This window comes from Lethenteron reissneri, chromosome 55 (genome assembly GCF_015708825.2).
Source record: "Lethenteron reissneri isolate LAM-NWPU_2019-01 chromosome 55, ASM1570882v1, whole genome shotgun sequence".
In the NCBI taxonomy this organism is placed as follows: Eukaryota; Metazoa; Chordata; class Hyperoartia; order Petromyzontiformes; family Petromyzontidae; genus Lethenteron; species Lethenteron reissneri.
In genome coordinates, this window is record NC_083833.1 from 7,112,524 (window position 1) to 7,130,840 (window position 18,317).

General features: G+C 56.5%; 1 protein-coding gene across 2 annotated transcripts in view; it reads left to right on the plus strand.

Moving 5' to 3' along the window:
• LOC133356817 (dual serine/threonine and tyrosine protein kinase-like) overlaps positions 1-18,317 on the plus strand; it is an 84,682-nt gene that overhangs the window by 53,270 nt on the left and 13,095 nt on the right. For both annotated transcript variants that reach the window (XM_061574527.1, XM_061574525.1), the window contains exons 9-10: positions 10,673-10,832; positions 13,634-13,766. In XM_061574527.1, the coding sequence (XP_061430511.1) occupies positions 10,673-10,832; positions 13,634-13,766 (293 nt within the window). The remainder of the gene's footprint in view (positions 1-10,672; positions 10,833-13,633; positions 13,767-18,317) is intronic.

An 18,317-nucleotide genomic window follows, 5' to 3' on the forward strand; every position in this document is an offset into this window, starting at 1 on the left:
TGCGCGCACACACATGCGCGCACACACATGCGCGCACACACATGCGCGCACACACATGCGCGCACACACATGCGCGCACACACATGCGCGCACACACATGCGCGCACACACATGCACGCGCGTGCGTGTGTGTATGGGCAGCGGGGAGCGGTGGTGTCACGGTCGGCGTGCTGCGCTACGAACCCGGCGACCCGAGTTCGATTCCCGCTCACGGGCCAGCACCGGTGACAATTATCTGAACCGGTCATGGGCCTCCTCCTATATGTCTACTCAGCCTCAAATGAGTACCCGGTGCGGCGTGTAAACATCGCCACTGGAGAGACAAAGGCGGTCGGGCGTGGTGCTGTCCACCCACCCCCTCGTGTGCCGTGCCGGCCTTCATAGGTGTTCACTGACCACACTAACAGCCCTAGGAGTCTGTTTATATCGGCGTACGGGCACACGAGCAGATGTACGGGCATATGCAGGCAGGCCGAAAGGTAGACAGACAGACGCAGGCAGACTGTTGAGACAGACAGGCAGACACACGTATACACAGGTAGGCAGTCGGACAGGCAGACAGGCAGGCAGGCTGCTGGATGAATGTCTCCCCAAGCCGCCACCATCTGTCACGGTCTTGCGATGCGGCAATCCATTTCACTCCTGCACGTTGAGCCGATTGGATCGCTCCATCTCACTCCAATAGACATTCTCTCGGGCGTGTGTCCCCCCCCCTCCTTTGGCTGCGACTCTGGTGTTAGCCTCGAACACTGGCCATTATCATATTTTTTACTGGCAAATGAGGTTCCAATGGTGTAAATGCTTACCCCGAGCTCTCATACTCTGATGGTGCGTCGTCTTGGAGTTGTGCGCCTTTTGGCGTCATCTGGTCCAACCCATGTGAGACTCGGCTCTAAGGAAAGCTGTCTCGGGAGTGGACCAATCAACTTCAAGGACAGTGTATACATTATCAGAGTTATGTTTTTTGTTTGCATTATGGCTGCAGGTATTGTGGTCTATGCAAACATGACTCCTTGTAAAAAAAAAGGTGTCAGTTTTGTTGCCAGATAGAAGGGTAAAAAACCAGTTATCAATTTTAACGTACGTACATACATACATCTCTCCGTGCTTATTTGAGCAAACGTTTCGGCTCGGGTTCCAACCTCTTCTGGTTGGGTGTCCGTGTGTCGGACCCATCCACGTCACGGCCGCCGGTCACGCCCGCCGGTAAAACTTTCGTCTTTAGGCGCATTAATAATGGATGAAGATCAGAGCTCATTAATTCTGTGTGGCCCCACTCAATTCCCAACGCCGCTTAATCACAGTTCTCCGCGTATATATTCCCAGGCGCTTGGATAAACCGTAATTCCTCAAACTCTCCCCCCACCCCCCTCCTCCTTCTGTAAATGAGGCTGGGAATGCGTCCCATCTACAAACAAGATCTGCTCGTTTGCTCGCGAATTACAAATGAGGTTTAGGAGCGGGCGAGGAAGCCGCCTCCCGACCCTTACGCTCTCATCTCCGATAGCGAACGCACCGCTCAGAGTTTTGTCCTGCCTTGACCCACAGGCGCTGAGTCACGCGAACAGTCAAACGAGGCTTCGTCCACGTGCTGGGTTTGAAACCCGCGCGACCTGTTTGCGATCGACGCGGCCGGGTAGCGAACGCTTGAAGTTCGGCGGCTGGCAGAGGCGGCCTTCAGGCGCACACATCGCCGCCTAACGTGAATTATTAAGGCGCCGAAATTACTGTCAGGGGGGACATAATTGCTTGCTCCTGTCCAAAATTGCAAAGCGTCGAGTATCGAGCGAACGCGGTGAGAAGTCGGTTCAGGAGACTGCAAAAATATATGAAAGCGTTTTTTTTCCTTTTTATCCGAGTTGAGTGGCTGTCGTGTTTATTTCTTTTTTTTTGTCAAGAGTTGTCAGCCACAGTTGATGTCTTCAAAGAAGCATTCAAAGCAGCTCTGTTTAATGCTTTGCTTCATGCACGCGCACACGGACGGACGGACGGACGAATGAGCGATCACATTTCAGCAGGACGTGCCGCAAAGCAACATAAAATGATTCCGAGATGAAATCGGCCTGGACGTACGCCAGCGTGCGTGCCATTTCGCCTCGGGCTGCCCTTCTGGCAAATCTGGAGAGTTACGGACGCAAAAACGCACGCGCTCAAACACTCGTGCAGACGGGCGCGCACGAACACATGCGCTCGAACACACTCGCACGAACACCCTCGAACGAACACACGGGCTCGAACAGACCCACACGAACACATGCGCACGAACACACCTGCTCGAACACACTCGCACGAACACACGCTCACGAACACACGCTCACGAACACACGCTCACGAACACACGCTCACGAACACACGCTCACGAACACACTCGCACGAACACACGCTCACGAACACACGCTCACGAACACACGCTCACGAACACACGCTCACGAACACACGCTCACGAACACACGCTCACGAACACACGCTCACGAACACACGCTCACGAACACACTCGCACGAACACACGCTCACGAACACACCCACACGAACACACCCAAACGAACACACCCGCACGAACACACGCTCGAACACACTCGCTCGAACACACCTGCACGAACACACGCGCTGAAACACACCCGCTGAAATACACACGCTCAAACACGCGCGGTCAAGCACACACAAGCACAAAACAGGTGCGCAAACACACCCACACAAACACGTGCACAGGGGCCACTAACTTCAGCCATGGGCATGGGGGGGGGGGGAGAGGGATTGGGGGAACAGAGGGGGTGGAGGAGACTGGGGAGGACAGGACAGCTCTGTGTGCCCAGGGCGCCGGGCCCCCCCCCCCCCCCCAAGTCATGATCCGACCGAACAGAACCACCCCTTCGTCGCGAGACAAATCCTACCACCACCACCGTCGCAACTCTGCCATCTGCCCTGCCACCTTGTACTTTCGGCATTTGATTGCAGAGCAGCCGTGTGCGTGGCCGTGTGTGTCTCCGTGTGTCGCCGTGTGTGGGGAGCGGTAGTGTAGTGGTTTGCGCTACGCTGCGCTATGAACCTGGCGACCCGGGTTCGATTCCCGCTCATGGCTAACACCAGTGACGATTATCTGAACCGGTCCTGGGCTTCCCCTAGGTCGACACAGCCTTAAATGAGTACCTGGTGCGGTGTGTAAACATCGCCACTGGGGAGACAAAGGCGGTCGGGCGTGGTGCTGGCCACCCACGCTCTCGTGTACCGTTCCGGCCTTCATAGGTGCTCGCTAACAGCACTTGCCCCTACAGTCTGTTAAGGCTATACGGGGGATCTTTGTCGCTGCGTGCCGCACCCTCGCCTCGCCTCGTTTGTGCCGTCCGGCGCGCCCGTTTTAGCTCTCGGATAGCGCGCCATATCGCCAGCGGCACGGCGCTTAATCTGGAGTGTGCTTTGCATCGCCCACGGTGAATTTCTGTCTCTCTCTCTCTCGATCTCCCACTCCTCTCCCTTGTCTCTCTCTCTCTCACACACACAAGTGCGGATGTCCAGAATTCACCAAAAGGCTGTTTGACGCCGCTACAAGCCTTGCCGCATTCGCCCCGTGAATTATGAATTACAAATGTCCAATTTGCGATTATTTCCCCTTGCTCCGTGACACGTCTCCGTGTGTTGTACCTGGAGGGGATGGCTTTTAACTCGGTGGGGGCGGGGGGGGTGGTGGCGGGCGGGCAGGCGGGCGGGCGTGCAGGCGGGCGGGCGGCCTGCGTCTGCGTACGATTGTGCAGCTACAAGCGTAACCTCGACCCTCACGACCTCACGGCACGTCGCGAAATCCTCCCCGTAAGCTTCCGAGAATTGATACCAGAATTCCGTAGATTGCTCATTCACCCGCGACCATACACATCAGTCATGCAGGATTGGGGAGGTATGGATACCCCGACAGATGTTGGAGTGGGCTTGGCGACCAATATTAAGGGGAGACCTCGGAGTGTATGGCGGGATACTTTTAGGGCACGAGTGAAAATGATCTGAAACGGTCCTGGGCCTCCCATAGGTCGACTCGGCCTCAAATGAGTACCTGGTGAGCTGTGTAAATATCGCAACTCGGGAGACAAAGGCGGCCGGGCGTGGTGCTGGCCACACACCCCCTTGTGCGCTGTGTCCGGCCTTTGTAGGTGCTCGCTAACAGCACTTGACCTAACAGTCTGTTATAGGCAATACGGGGGGGTCTTTCTCTTTGCTTTGCAGCAGCTGTGGCTGTATCTGGCTGTTGAAAGTTGGACCGCGTTGGCAATTAGGTGTGGTGGTGGCGGCGGTGGTGGTGGTGGCAGTGGTGGTGGTGGCGGCGGTGGCAGTGGTGGTGGCGGTGGCGGTGGCGGTGGTGGTGGTGGCGGCGGTGGTGGTGGTGGTGGCGGTGGCATGAACAGCTTCAGTCATGACGATCTTGATCTTGTCCCTTGGAAAACCATCTCCTACGACAAGCGAGACACTCGGAAGGTTTGAGTGTGATTGCTCATGATGATGATTATTTTTGTCTTTAACTCATTTCGCTGTTCCCTTATTCTCCAGATTATAAGGCTCTCTCGAAAGTTTGACGCACCCCATTCTCATGCCCGGTGTCGGTGAAGTTATACAATTCTGGTCACGCGCAAAGACGCACCTCCAACTTATTCATGAAAATTACATGTGGGTGGTGGGGTGGGGGAAATGCATGATAGTCCAGACAATACGGTAGTTTGTATCTGTAGCCGCGTATTTTGTTGTTTATGTTGCTTGTTTTACACGTGACTTGCACCGTAATACGCTTGCCGCGCTGGTCTCTCTAACCCCGGACCTCCCTGTAAAAAGTGGCTTGTATAAAGGTGTCAGTTTTTGTACCGGTTGAAAGGGTAAAAACCTATTACTCTGTTTCGCCACTGGTGAAGGAGGTCTCATAGTGTAAAGTGGCTTGCGTTCGTCTTGAAAATCGTGGTTCAGAGCCGGCTCTATGCCGAGAGCCGGCTCAATGGCTCTGAACACGGTGCCAGCCATGCCTCAGTATTTCCATGAGCCTGAACCTGAGCCAGGCCAAGGCTTGAGCCCACTCCCCGTGCCTATGAAGGCAAGTGAATCGCTCAAGCCTGAGCTGAGCCCGCTGTCTTGTGCGAGTCTGCGGGTCTCTTTGTGAGTCTGCGGGTCTCTCATGTAAGTCGGTGAGAAATTTATTCGCTCCAGGAGCCTGAGCCGAGCCGCTGATAAAAATATGAGCCCTCTGTTAATTACATAATAATACTACTACTAATTACAATTTAATTATTCATCCATGCGAGACACACTTACGCTTTTTCGTAGGTGTTTTGCATTGGGTTTTTTTTCGTGCCAACTAATGAGTACTTACACAAGTGGAAGGAAACCGGAGCACTCGAGAAAAAGAAAACAAACACGCGCGCGAGGGGGCAACGCTCGATCCCCCGTACAGATGGAATCAACAGATGGCGATTAGTCCACACTGCGCTGTATTGGCCTTTTCCTGGGGAGCCAGGAGTACGGCTTGCTCCTCGACGCCCACGGGAGAAAGTGGATTGTCACAACAACATCTCTGTGTCTTCTTGGTTCTTTCGGTAAAGTCACGTAGAATGGAAGCAATAAAAATAATAAAATAAAACATAATAAAATAATTCTCACGACGTTTCGGCCACAACGGCTGCTTGCGTTGTGGCCGAAACGTCGTGAGAATTATTTTGTTATGTTTTATTTTATTATTTTTAGAAGATGAATCCCTGCAGTCACGAAAGCTTTAAATCGAAATTTAACATATCTGTGGTGTCCACCAACCCTCGCTGCTGCTGCTGCCGCCGCCGCCAATGCCACCACCGCCCAGCTCAACGCGTTGTCCCAATGCATTCCCACCTGGCTGACCAATAAATAGGAACAATCAATCAAGCTGCCCTTCTTCTGACGCAGCTGACAAATTCGCGGTCTGTGAATTGGGCTCCGAAGCGGCGTCTTTGTGCTTGCGAGTATTGAATAACGCAAAGCTCCGGCCGACTTAGAATTAATTTTTTTTTGGGAGGGTTTTCATTTTTCCAGATAATTCTTGCTGCCCCGGGCAGAGATGTTAACTACCTCACCTGGTATGCAGGAGGTCGTGGGTTCGATTCCGACCTTGATTGCCTGCTGCATATTTGGAATTTGTGTGTCTCTCTCCACATGGTCATGTGGATTTTTCTCTGGGTCCTGCGGTTTTTCCCTGCACGTTTAGAATGAATGATCATCACGTGTTTAGAGTATTTGGCTACTGCTGTATATTTCCACATGATGATAAGCCACTCGTTTGAGCTATCATTCACGATAGCCAGGTCTAATTTTCGATTTAAAGCTTTCGTGACTGCAGGGATTCATCTTCTTGGTGCTCTTCCACTTTCAACCCAGCTTAAATATACGCTCCAAGCGTGGTGGTGTTTCATTCAGACGCTGTCTCCCCGACAGACCTGGTCTTCGCCTGAGGACGGCTGCTTGCGTTGTGGCCGAAACGTCATGAGAATTATTTTAGTCTGTTTTATTTTTATTATTTTATTACTTCCCTTCTCTCGTGACTTTACCGAAAGAACCAAGAAGATGATAGCCAGGTGTCTTCGGAGAAAGAGCTATGTAGCTCAATGGGCCTTACCTGCTAAAATAAAACATTATTTAGTTGTAGTGTGTGTGATGGAGGGGTCGGGGGGGGGGGGGGCCTATTACTCCTCCGCGTGTCCAGCCCCGGTGTAAACCCCCCAATAGTTTTAGCCCAGCCGAGTCGTCGCAACGGTGTGGGTGATAAGGCAATCTTTTTTTTTTTAAATAGCCAGACCCATTAATACTCGCGTCTCTATTGTCACAGCTGAATGGTGTTGTTCCTCTTCTGCATGAATGGCGGTGCATTAGTCTACGTCCAGAGTAAGTGGACGTGCAGTGGATGGCTTCGATGCTTCCGTAGAATTTTTGGAGTTGGCAATGACTCGCACGGCTTGCGCAGAGACCCACAGACTCGCGCATTGTTCACAGCGGTTCACTACTGTGTGGTCTCACTACTATGTGATCTCACTCAGTGACTTGCAGGTTCACGTAGAGTCCCACGGACTCGGGCAGAGGCCCACGGACTCACTGCTGTGTGGTCGATGGTCCGGTCGGTGTCTCTGCGATTGCACGCCACGCTTTCCGTGAGCTTCCGCGGGTGAAGGTCACAGTGGGTGGATCTGCCATGATTAGCACAGTTGCATTGAACGCGGCTCATTATGTTTCGAGGTGTACATTAAATCCCGTCGGTTCTTGAGTGCGCGATCGGCTAAGTGAAAAGCTCTCGTTTGGCCTTTGGGTTTGTTTTTGTTTACTTTTGTTGTCCGGCGGAGGCCCCGGCGCGGGATTTAATCTCGCGTGCGCTCGGGGTCGCCGCTCCCTGCACCGTGGGCGCCGACGCGACGTGATTTTCGGTAATCGACGCAATTAGCGGGCGGCGGCGTGGCCTCGCCGTGGTCGTAGATCGCCGCTGTCGGTTTCACGTCGATGCCGTTGAGACGCTCCGGCGGGGGCGGGAGCGGGGGTATTTAACGCCACCGCCGCAGCTCCTTTCCTAGGTGTGGTGCTAACGACCGCGGTGATGACGGCTCCCCGCCACGGGTGTATTGCAAACACACACGATTAGGAGAATCGATACGCGCTGCGCAGCGAACTCACGGGACACTCCCTGCGTGTGTATGAATGTTGAACTTAAGCCGACCGTGCTAATCTGAGGTGACGGGGGGGGGGGGGGAAGGACAACAAACTAAACTATGATGAGCAGTTCTAAAGAAATGAGTTTGTCAATCGAGATGATGATGATTTAAAAGTGCGTAGCTACCAGTGGCTTCCTAACATCGGAAAGAAGAGCGTTCCAAACCGCCGCGGAAGCGCACCTGGTTGCTGCCACCCAGCCCGCATCGCCGCCCCGATCGATGCGGTGCGCTCGCTCGCGCGCATCCGACCCGTCTGACCCGTCCGAGCGTCCGTCTGCCGGCTCGGACGAACGTCCGCGCTCACCCCCTGGGCTTAATTGACGTCAGCGCAATCACCACCGCGATCGGTCTTGGGGGGTGGGGGGGTGGGGGGGTCAGGCCTGCCAGAGGGGGTCGGCTCGCCAGGACGGCGCGCCCAGAGGAGCTGTCACCCCGGGACGATGACCGAGCGCCGCCACCGCCATCGTTTATTTGCATGAGTAACGGTTGTTGCACGTGTTGCTGCTGTTGCTGTTGTTGTTGCCACCCGGGGGACCGGGGGGGTGGGGGTCGACGATGTTCGGTCGCTGCTTCGATGGCAAAAGTTCCCGCTTTTGATCTTCCACAAATGCTCCGTGGTCCACCGTAAACTGCGTCCGTGCAAACCGCGGCAGATGCGGATACCTGATGCACAAACGAAAAACTCTCCAGTAGTAGTAGTGGCGGTGCGACTGCGGTCATCCAAAACAGACGGTACGCAAACGCGTAACGACTCAATGCCCCCGATCCACGAATAGGAAGGAGACATCACGGCGATGGTAACGCTACTCCGCTGTCTCCTGACGCGGTCGCCTGGCTTGACCGCCCGCCCGCACGTGAAGTCGTCGCGCTGCGTCCACATCGGCCGCCGTACGCCGAGACGGACGGGATCGACGGTCCGTTTGCGCCCACCGAGTGCGCGGTGCGCGATGCGCGATGCGGCGTTGGCTCTCGCGAGCGATTTCACCGTCGTGGTGCACACACCGAGACTCAACGTGTTCGGCGGGCGAAATGCAAATTCGCCGTTGCCGCCGCCGCCTTGAAGCCACGGGAAGTTTTGCCGGGCGCCGGGTGGGCGAAGTGAGTGCTGGTTTTCCTGCAACGCTCTCGGCTCTTGGGAGCTCCGTGTGGTCTTACACGAGGCTGAAAGCGGCGTCCGTGCAATGGGCGTCGAGGGGGAGCGGTGCGTCACCCGCCGCTTTGCGAGCAGCGCACCCTTTGGGGCGCCACGGTGGCTAGGAGATGTTGACATCCTCGCCTGTCATGCAGGAGGTCGTGGGTTCTATCCCAACCCTTGACGCCCCTGTCTCTTTGGAGTTTGCGTGTTTCTCTCCCCGTGCTCGCGTCGATTTTTCTCCGGGTCCTCCGGCTGTTCCCTCCTCATTTAGAATCAACAGCGCACGTTTAGAGTATCTGGCTGGTATGCATTTTCACGTGACGATAAGCCAACTGTGTTGAGCTATCATTTGTGGCCTGGTCGCTTCTGAAAAAGAGCCACATCGCTCAGTGGGGGGGGGCCTTACCTGGTAAAGATAAAAAATAGTTTTAAAATAAAAATTGGATCCCTGATTACTGCAGGGGGGGCTGATAGGGGGGGGGGCGGGTGGGGTGGTGGAATTTGAGCAAAGACGGGGCAGAGGAGCGTTTTGATAACACAGGGGAATTTACCTGGTTGGATCAAATAATCCGGAAGACATTTGGCAGACTTCTTTTGCAAACCTGGTAAGGATGGAGACAGCCCAACGCCATTCCCCGGTTGTCCGGATCGTGAAGCGACGGGGGGAGAGCGGGCGAGCGAGCCGTGAGAGCCGCACAATGCCGAGGGGACTGGGGGACATTGTGTGGCGACCTTGGTGACCTCCGCACGCTGGAGATGAGTTGCCTGCGGGCCCGTGTCCTCGGGCACGGCGCGGTTACACCTTGACTAATGTGTAGCATTAGTCGCCTTCATGTGTCCGTGTGTGTGTGTGTGTGCCTGCCCCGTGACCTCCTGGCAGCGGGCGTTCGACACTTCACGTGGCCTCAAGGTGCACATGGCCTGGCACAAGCGTCGTGGTGACGTCACCGCCACTTAGTGGCGAATGGCGGTTGTTGTGCCTGTGCGTGCGCCGTGTATTCACGTACCTGCGAATCTACGGGACACGCTTTTATCCGCATATCGGCATAGCTGTGTATCTAAATGCATTTGTATCCACGTGACCTGATTTTGCACGCCCGTCTGCCTGTTCGCGGTGCTGTTCGTATGGGGAGCGGTCGTGCCGCTGCGCTACGAACCCGGGCACCCGAGTTCGATTCCCGCTCACGGCCAACACCCAGTGACGATTATTTGAACCGGTCCTGGGCCCTCCCCTAGGTTGACTCGGCATCAAATGAATGTCTGGTGCGGTGTGTAGTTAATACCGTCACTGGGGAGGCAAAGGCGGTCGGGCGTGGTGCTGGTCACCCACCCCCTCGTGTGCCGTTCCGACCTTCATAGGTACGGCTCACTAACAGCACTTGCCCCAACAGTCTGGTTTGGCTGGACGCGGGATGTTTTGTTTCTTTCTGTTGCAGACATTCTAAATCCACAAGTCTCTGTGTCTCCGCCTGCCCGTCGGTGTGTCCATAAACCCGTGTGACACCCTGCCCCATGCTGACCATTGCGGCCGTGTGTGTGTGCGTGCCGTGCGTATGTGTACGTGCTCGATATGCCCTTGCGGCACACGTTGTAGCGGTAGTCGTGGCAGTTGGCACGCTGCGCTACGAACCCGGCAATCCGAGGTTCGACTCTGCCTGCTGCAGTGTGTAAACAACGGCACGAGAGAGACAAAGTCGGCCGGGCGGGGTTCCAGCCGCCTGCCCCCCCTCACGTGCCGTGCCGGCCTTCATCGGTGCTAACGGCGCTTGCCCCGCCAGTCCGTTGAGGCTATTGACGTTAACTTTTGTCTTGCGCGTGTACCGCGTGGCGCTCGCGCGTGTAGGCATGCCGCGGCTGGGCCCCGAGCTGGGCCGCGGGCAGTACGGCGTGGTGTACGCCTGCCACGAGCCTTGGGGCGGACACGCGCACTGCGCCCTCAAGTCGGTCATCCCGCCCGACGACAAGCACTGGAACGACCTGGCGCTCGAGTTCCACTACACGCGGTGAGATTCGACAGCCCGGCGCCCCTCGGCCGCCCGCTCCGTCCGTTCGCTCGCTCGCCGTTCCACTCGTCCGCTCGCCAGCTCGCTCGCTCGCCCGGCCACTGGTCTGCTCGCCCATCTGCCCTCCGGCTCGCTTTCTCGCTCACCCGCTCATCCACTCGCCAGAGGTCACAATCGGGTACCCGATACCCGTACCCTACCCGATACCCAGCTACCCGTACCCGGCCGGGTACGGGTACCCGTTTACGACCGTGGTGCGGCCGGGTACGGGTACGGGTAAGGAATCAAAACTCGTTTGCGACCTCTGCCACTCGCCCACCAATCTTGGCTCATTCTCCTCTGTGCCCCCCATCTGTTCTGTCGACTCCCTGTTCCTTTTCAGGTCCAGGCTCAAGATCTCTATCGCCCCTTCTGCCTGTGACCGACTGATTGTGCCTCTCTTTCTGACCAACGTGCCCACCGTTGCGCCACAACTGCCTTGAGATGAATCTCCCATTAGCCGCACCTCTGATTTTATAGCGCGGTTGGCTACGTCACGTACGCACGCACGTGATGGTACCAATGAACCGCTGTACACAAATCCGCGTCGCGACCGTTATTCTACCGATTGATCAAAACATTTCCGCGGTAGGTGTACGATTCCAGCGGAGAGTCGCCGCCCCGCTCGATCCCTCGAACGCGTGGCATCTCATTAGCATCCCCGTTTGCGCGTTTGACGTGCTTCTCAAGAACGCCGCATCAATCTCATTCCCGCCGTCAGCGATCGATCGTCCACGCGTCACGCCTCGCTCCCATGTGGGCGAGCCGCGACGCGGGCCTACTTGACCATTCCCGGCCTTGGCCGTCGTTATGGCAACATCGCGGTAATTCTGCGCCGTACCTAATGTGCATTCAACGGTGGAGCGGTCTGATTGATACGTGCCCGCGTATGCTTGTGCGTGCGTGTAGATCCTTTCAGGGATGAGGATTTGTATTTATAGGTCCTTTAAACTTTAGACTCGGAGCCTCTTACGTCACATCTCGGTGTCCGTGGCCCAAGGGTGACGCATTCGCCGCTTGTTAAGTCGTTCACGATTCGAATCCGGCGGGTCGCCCTGGTTAATGCTGCCCGGGTGTGTCGACCATGAATACCCGCCCGTCTGCTTCAGGGTGAACTTTCAAGGTCCTCTAACGTCATTCGAAATGAGTAGGCCATTGTGAGGCCTGGCCACGCCCCCCCCCCCCCCCCCCCTTCGTGTGCCGTGTCGACCCTGATGGGCTATTCGCGGGATCTTTGTCTTGTGCGTTCCTGTGTGTGTGCAATGACGCCCGTGTGTGTGTGCATGCTAGCGTGTGCGTAATACCGCTTGTATGTGTCAGTGTGTGTGTGATACCACGTGTGTGTGTGTGCGCGCGTGCGACACAACTCTGCCAACAGTGATAATTGTTTTTTACCCTTTTATCTGGCAACAAACTGACACCTTTTTGACAAGGAGTCATGTTTGCATAGACCACAATACCTGCAGCCGTAATGCAAACAAAAAACATAACTCTGATAATGTATGCACTGTCCTTGAAGTTGATTGAAGTTGATTGGTCCACACCCGAGACAGCTTTCCTTAGAGCCTAGTCTCACATGGTGTTGGACCAGATGCACCACCTGTGCCATCAGTGTTGGCACAGGTGGTGCATCTGCCAGTCATCTCAGTCGGTCAACACCGACTGCACCTGAGTCTGTCCCGTGACCTCCTGTCAGCAGTGAGCCTCCCGCATTGCACGTGACGGCCTCAAAGTGCAGCTAGCCTGGCACAGGCGTTGCGAGGACGTCACTCGTTGGCGAACGTTGGCTGTTGTCGTTATTGTTTTGTGTGTGTGTAATTCTGCGTGCGTGCGTGCGTGTGTGATTCTGCGTGCGTGCGTGTGTGATTCTGCGTGCGTGCGTGTGTGATTCTGCGTGCGTGCGTCGTGTGGTTTCTGCGTGCGTGCGTGTGTGATTCTGCGTGCGTGCGTGTGCGATTCTGCGTGCGTGTGTGATTCTGCGCGCGTGCGTGTGTGATTCTGTGTGCGTGCGTGTGTGATTCTGCATGCGTATGTGATTCTGCGCGCGTGCGTGTGTGTGTGGTTCTGCGTGCGTGCGTGCGTGATTCTACGTGCGTGCGTGCGTGATTCTGCGCGCGTGCGTGCGTGATTCTGCGCGCGTGTGTGTGTGTGTGTGTGATTCTGCGTGCGTGCGTGCGTGCGTGTGTGATTCTGCGTGCGTGCGTGCGTGTGTGATTCTGCGCGCGTGCGTGTGTGTGTGATTCTGTGTGCGTGCGTGTGTGATTCTGCATGCGTATGTGATTCTGCGCGCGTGTGTGTGTGATTCTGTGTGCGTGTGTGATTCTGCGCGCGTGCGTGTGTGTGTGATTCTGCGCGCGTGCGTGTGTGATTCTGCATGCGTATGTGATTCTGTGTGCGTGCGTGCGTGTGTGATTCTGTGTGCGTGCGTGTGTGATTCTGCGCGCGTGCGTGTGTGTGTGATTCTGTGTGCGTGCGTGCGTGTGTGATTCTGCGCGCGTGCGTGTGTGTGTGATTCTGCGCGCGTGCGTGTGTGTGTGATTCTGTGTGCGTGCGTGTGTGATTCTGCATGCGTATGTGATTCTGCGCGCGTGCGTGTGTGTGTGTGTGATTCTGCGTGCGTGCGTGCGTGTGTGATTCTGCATGCGTGTGTGGTTCTGTGTGCGTGCGTGTGTGTGTGTGATTCTGCGCGCGTGCGTGTGTGTGTGTGTGGTTCTGCGCGCGTGCGTGTGCGTGTGTGATTCTGCGTGCGTATCCTCACCCAGCTCGATGCCGCGGCACGACCGGCTCGTGTCTCTGCACGGCTCCGTAATTGACTACACGTACGGTGGCGGCTCCAACATGGCCGTGCTCCTCATCATGGATCGGCTGCTCCGCGATCTCTACACCGCCATCAAGGTGCGTGCGCATGTGCTCTTGTTCACGCGCGTGTCAGTGTGACCATACGTGCGTGCGTGCCATCTCGTGCGTCCATGTGTGCGTCGGTGAGTGCGCCCACGCGCGCGTGCGTGCGTACATTCGTGCCTGTGTGCGTCAGACAGATCTTTCTCTCTGTAAACGTGGCCGTGCGATGCGTGTGTGTGTGCGCGTGCATGTGTGTGTGTGCGTGCGCGGCCGATTCAGCGCTCGTTTGTGCGCCCCTAGCGAGCGATCGTGCCCATCCCGCATCCGCGCGACTTGCGAGGTCGTGCGGTCTGCGATGGACTTCCATTTCTGTCCGTTGGGGATTCGTGACACCGTGCATCGGCAAATCCCCAACTGCAGGCAACGCAGCCGGGAGTTCATTTGCGATCATTCTTTCCTTCGTGTCGTTTCCCCGTTGTTGTTTTTTTAATACCTGCTGCGTTATCGGCGCCAGTTTATGAAACGACGAAGGGTCCAGTCGCCACCCTCGCTGAAGGAGATGTCACAGAACTACTTGTGAGATCCATTCCAGCGACCTCTTGCCCGCTCTCGGGGGCAGCACTTTCCCACCCGCCTCCACTACAAAGGTGCCCGTCGCGTCACGTTCAAAGCAACGTTTTATTATTAATATTACTCGACGAGCTGCAAGTTTAGCCGAATTCAGTAAAACAAAATATTAATACAAACAAAACAACGCGCGCCCGCCCGCCAAATGCACAAGAGGCATCCTTCACGTGTCCTTTGCATGTGTTTAATAATAAGAGGGGGACGGCTTTGAAGGGATTTGTTTTGTGGCCGATAAACAAAAAAACGCGTAATAGCCCAGAGAGAGCGAGACGCTGGGGGGGTGGGGGGAGCGTCGGTTCTGACCCTTGCAAATGGAGCCTTATCTTTTCTGCTCTCAGGCCTAAATAAATAAATAAACGCGCCAAGGAGCTGAAAGATTCCGCGTGAGGCCTCTTAATTACGGCCACTCCACGCAGCTTGTGTTTGTTAAAAAAAGATGCACTTGGGTTTGTTTTTTTTTCTTTCCTCCGCCGCCGCGATTTTTAACCCATGAGGAGGAAAGAGCGACGGTCCGAGTCCGTTGCGCCGCGTCAGCTCTGCATCCGCGAGTTGTTAGCTACCTCGCCAGGTATACACACGAGGTCGTGGGTTCGATCCTGAGTTTGCGCGTGTCTCTCTCCCCGTGGTCGTGTGGATTTTTCTCCGGGTCCCGCGGTCTTTCCCTCCGCATCTTGAAGTGTGCGTGAAGAATATTTGGCTGCTGTAAACTTCCGCACGACAAGCCACTCCGCTGAGCTATCATTCGTGGCCAGGTCGCTTCTGAAGAAGAGCTACATAGCTCAGTGGGCCTCACCTGGTGAAATAAAAACAGTTTAGTTTGAGTTTACCCCGGAGATGGCTCGACTTCGCCCCGACTGCGAGCGAGCGTCTGTCTCTCTGACTCTCCATTGGACCATTCCATCCATCCGTCCGTTCGTCCGTCTGTCCAACTGTCTGTCCATCTGCTCAGCCACAATTCGCTCGTCCGTCTGTCCATCTGTCTGACCATCCATACTTCTTCTGACCATCCATCCATCTGTCCGCCCGACTGTCGGACCGTCCGTCCATCTGTCTTTTCGCTCCCGTTCCACCGCTGTTGTCCAGGCAGCAGTCACTGCAGGGTGAATGTCAGGGCTTGAACGGATCTCACGCAGAACGGCGCAACGTCTCCCTTGTTCGCTAAACGTCGAAGTGCGGAAGCGGATATCGCAAAACTACTTGCGATATCCCTGCACCTGACCTCGTTCGTGCGGTAGGGCAGCGGTCCCCAACCTTTTTGGCACCAGGAACCGGTTTCGTGGAGACAACTTTTTCACGGACCGGGTTACCGGTCCACGGCCTGGTTCCTAACAGGCGGCGGACCTGTACCAGCCCGCAGCCTGGGGGCTGTGGATCCCTGCAGTAGGGGACGGAACTTTGCCACCCACCTCTGCCACCGTGAATAACATTTACATCACCCGACAGTCAGATCCGCAATTAAGCGCGGCACGGAATTGGACGTGCCCGTTGGTGCGGTCACGGGTGAGCCGGCTGAGAGAGAACGTCTGCTTCGCTTCGCTCGAGAACTCGTGTTCGATCACCCGGTGGCGGGCCGACGCCCGGATTCTCGCGACCTCACCGGCTCCGGCTCGGCATCTCCGTCGCGACCCTGGGCCGGGGCTCCCCACGCGGCCGTCCGGGCCGCCTCGCCGCGATCGCAAACAAAACATCCCCGAGGGCAGGAAAGGGTTAGTGCACCAGGCCGGCTCGGCCGTTGCAAGCCCCGCATCCTTCCGTCCGTCCTCGCGGCGATCGCCGAACAAAGGCGTTTTGTCCCGCGGACTGCTTTCCCGGTGTAGTTAGAGAGAAAAGGCCCAATCCCCCCCCCCCCCCCCCCGCTAAAATGAGAGAGAGTGAGGAGAGAGTGCCGCTCACCCCCTTTGAAGGGAGTATTGAAGTTGCTGCTAAGTGCCACCCACCCCGACCCAACCCGTTTCTTCCCGCCAGCGGCATTAACGCTCCCCGCCACGCTTTTGTGACGGGACAATGAGCGAGCCGCCTCTTAGCCGCGGATACCGACGCGCGAGCGTGACGGTCCCGGCGCTGCTTTCTTTCTCCGCCGTCGTCATCGTAGCAGCAGCAGCAGCAGGCAGCAGCAGCCCGCGTCCGTATTAGTATTGTCATTCAGGTTGTGTTATTTATACATACGCGCGCGCGCGCGTGTTTCGAAACACAAGCACGCACCTCGAAGCTGTGAGCATTTGTCTTCGTTTATCGACCAGCGGGCGCCAAGACTGCTCAAAGTGTGGATACAATCAGCAGCGCGCAGTTGAATCAGTGCGTGGGGTTTTGTTTGATCAGAACACTCGGGCCCGACGACATATTCAAATGAAAGTCTCGTGCTTGAGAGTGAGCATTTGCAAACGGAGCAGAGAAGTGCGTGTGTATTGTGTGCGAGCGTGTGTGGAGGAGCGGTGGCACAGTGGTTGTGTGTATTGTGTGCGAGCGTGTGTGGAGGAGCGGTGGCACAGTTGGTCGTGTGTATGTGTGCGAGCGTGTGTGGGGGAGCGGTGGCACAGTGGTCGTGTGTATTGTGTGCGAGCGTGTGTGGGGAGCGTGGCACAGTGGTCGTGTGTATTGTGCGTGAGCGTGTGTGGGGTAGCGGTGGCACACTGGTCGTGTGTATTGTGTGCGAGCGTGTGTGGAGGAGCGGTGGCACAGTGGTTGTGTGTATTGTGTGCGAGCGTGTGTGGAGGAGCGGTGGCAACAGTGGTCGTGTGTATTGTGTGCGAGCGTGTGTGGGGAGCGGTGGCACAGTGGCGTGTGTATTGTGTGCGAGCGTGTGTGGAGGAGCGGTGGCACAGTGGTTGTGTGTATTGTAGTGCGAGCGTGTGTGGAGGACCGGTGGCACAGTGGTCGTGTGTATTGTGTGCGAGCGTGTGTGGGGGAGCGGTGCACAGTGGTCGTGTGTATTGTGTGCGAGCGTGTGGGGGAACGGTGGCACAGTGGTTGTGTGTTGTGTGTGAGCGTGCGTGGGGGAGCGGTGGCACAGTGGTCGTGTGTATTGTGTGCGAGCGTGTGTGGGGGAACGGTGGCACAGTGGTTGTGTGTATTGTGTGCGAGCGTGCGTGTGGGGGAGCGGTGGCACAGTGGTCGGTGTATTGTGTGCGAGCGTGCGTGGGGGAGCGGTGGCACAGTGGTCGTGTGTATTGTGTGCGAGAGTGTGTGAGGAGCGGTGGCACAGTGGTCGTGTGTATTGTGTGCGAGCGTGTGTGGAGGAGCGGTGGCACAGTGGTCGTGTGTCATTGTGTGCGAGCGTGTGTGGGGAGCGGTGGCACAGTGTGTGTATTGTGTGAGCGTGTGTGGAGGAGCGGTGGCACAGTGGTCGTGTGTCATTGTGTGCGAGCGTGTGTGGAGGAGCGGTGGCACAGTGGTGTGTGTATTGTGTGTGAGCGTGTGGGGGTGCGGTGGCACAGTGGTTGTGTGTATTGTGTGTGAGCGTGTGTGGGGAGCGGTGGCACAGTGGTCGTGTGTATTGTGTGCCAGCGTGCGTGGGGAGCGGTGGCACAGTGGTCGTGTGTATTGTGTGCGAGCGTGTGTGGGGAGCGGTGGCACAGTGATCGTGTGTATTGTGTGCGAGCGTGTGTGGGGGAGTGGTGGCACAGTGTCGTGTGTATTGTGTGCGAGCGTGCGTGGGGAGCGGTGGCACAGTGGTCGTGTGTATTGTGTGCGAGCGTGTGTGGGGAGCGGTGGCACAGTGATCGTGTGTATTGTGTGCGAGCGTGCGTGGGGAGCGGTGGCACAGTGGTCGTGTGTATTGTGTGCGAGCGTGTGGGGGAGCGGTGGCACAGTGATCGTGTGTATTGTGTGCGAGCGTGCGTGGGGGAGCGGTGGCACAGTGGTCGTGTGTATTGTGTGCGAGTGTGTGTGGGGGAGCGGTGGCACAGTGGTCGGCGCACTGCGATACGAACACGGCCGACGCAGCCTTAACCGAGTACCTGGTGTGGGTGTAATCGTCAG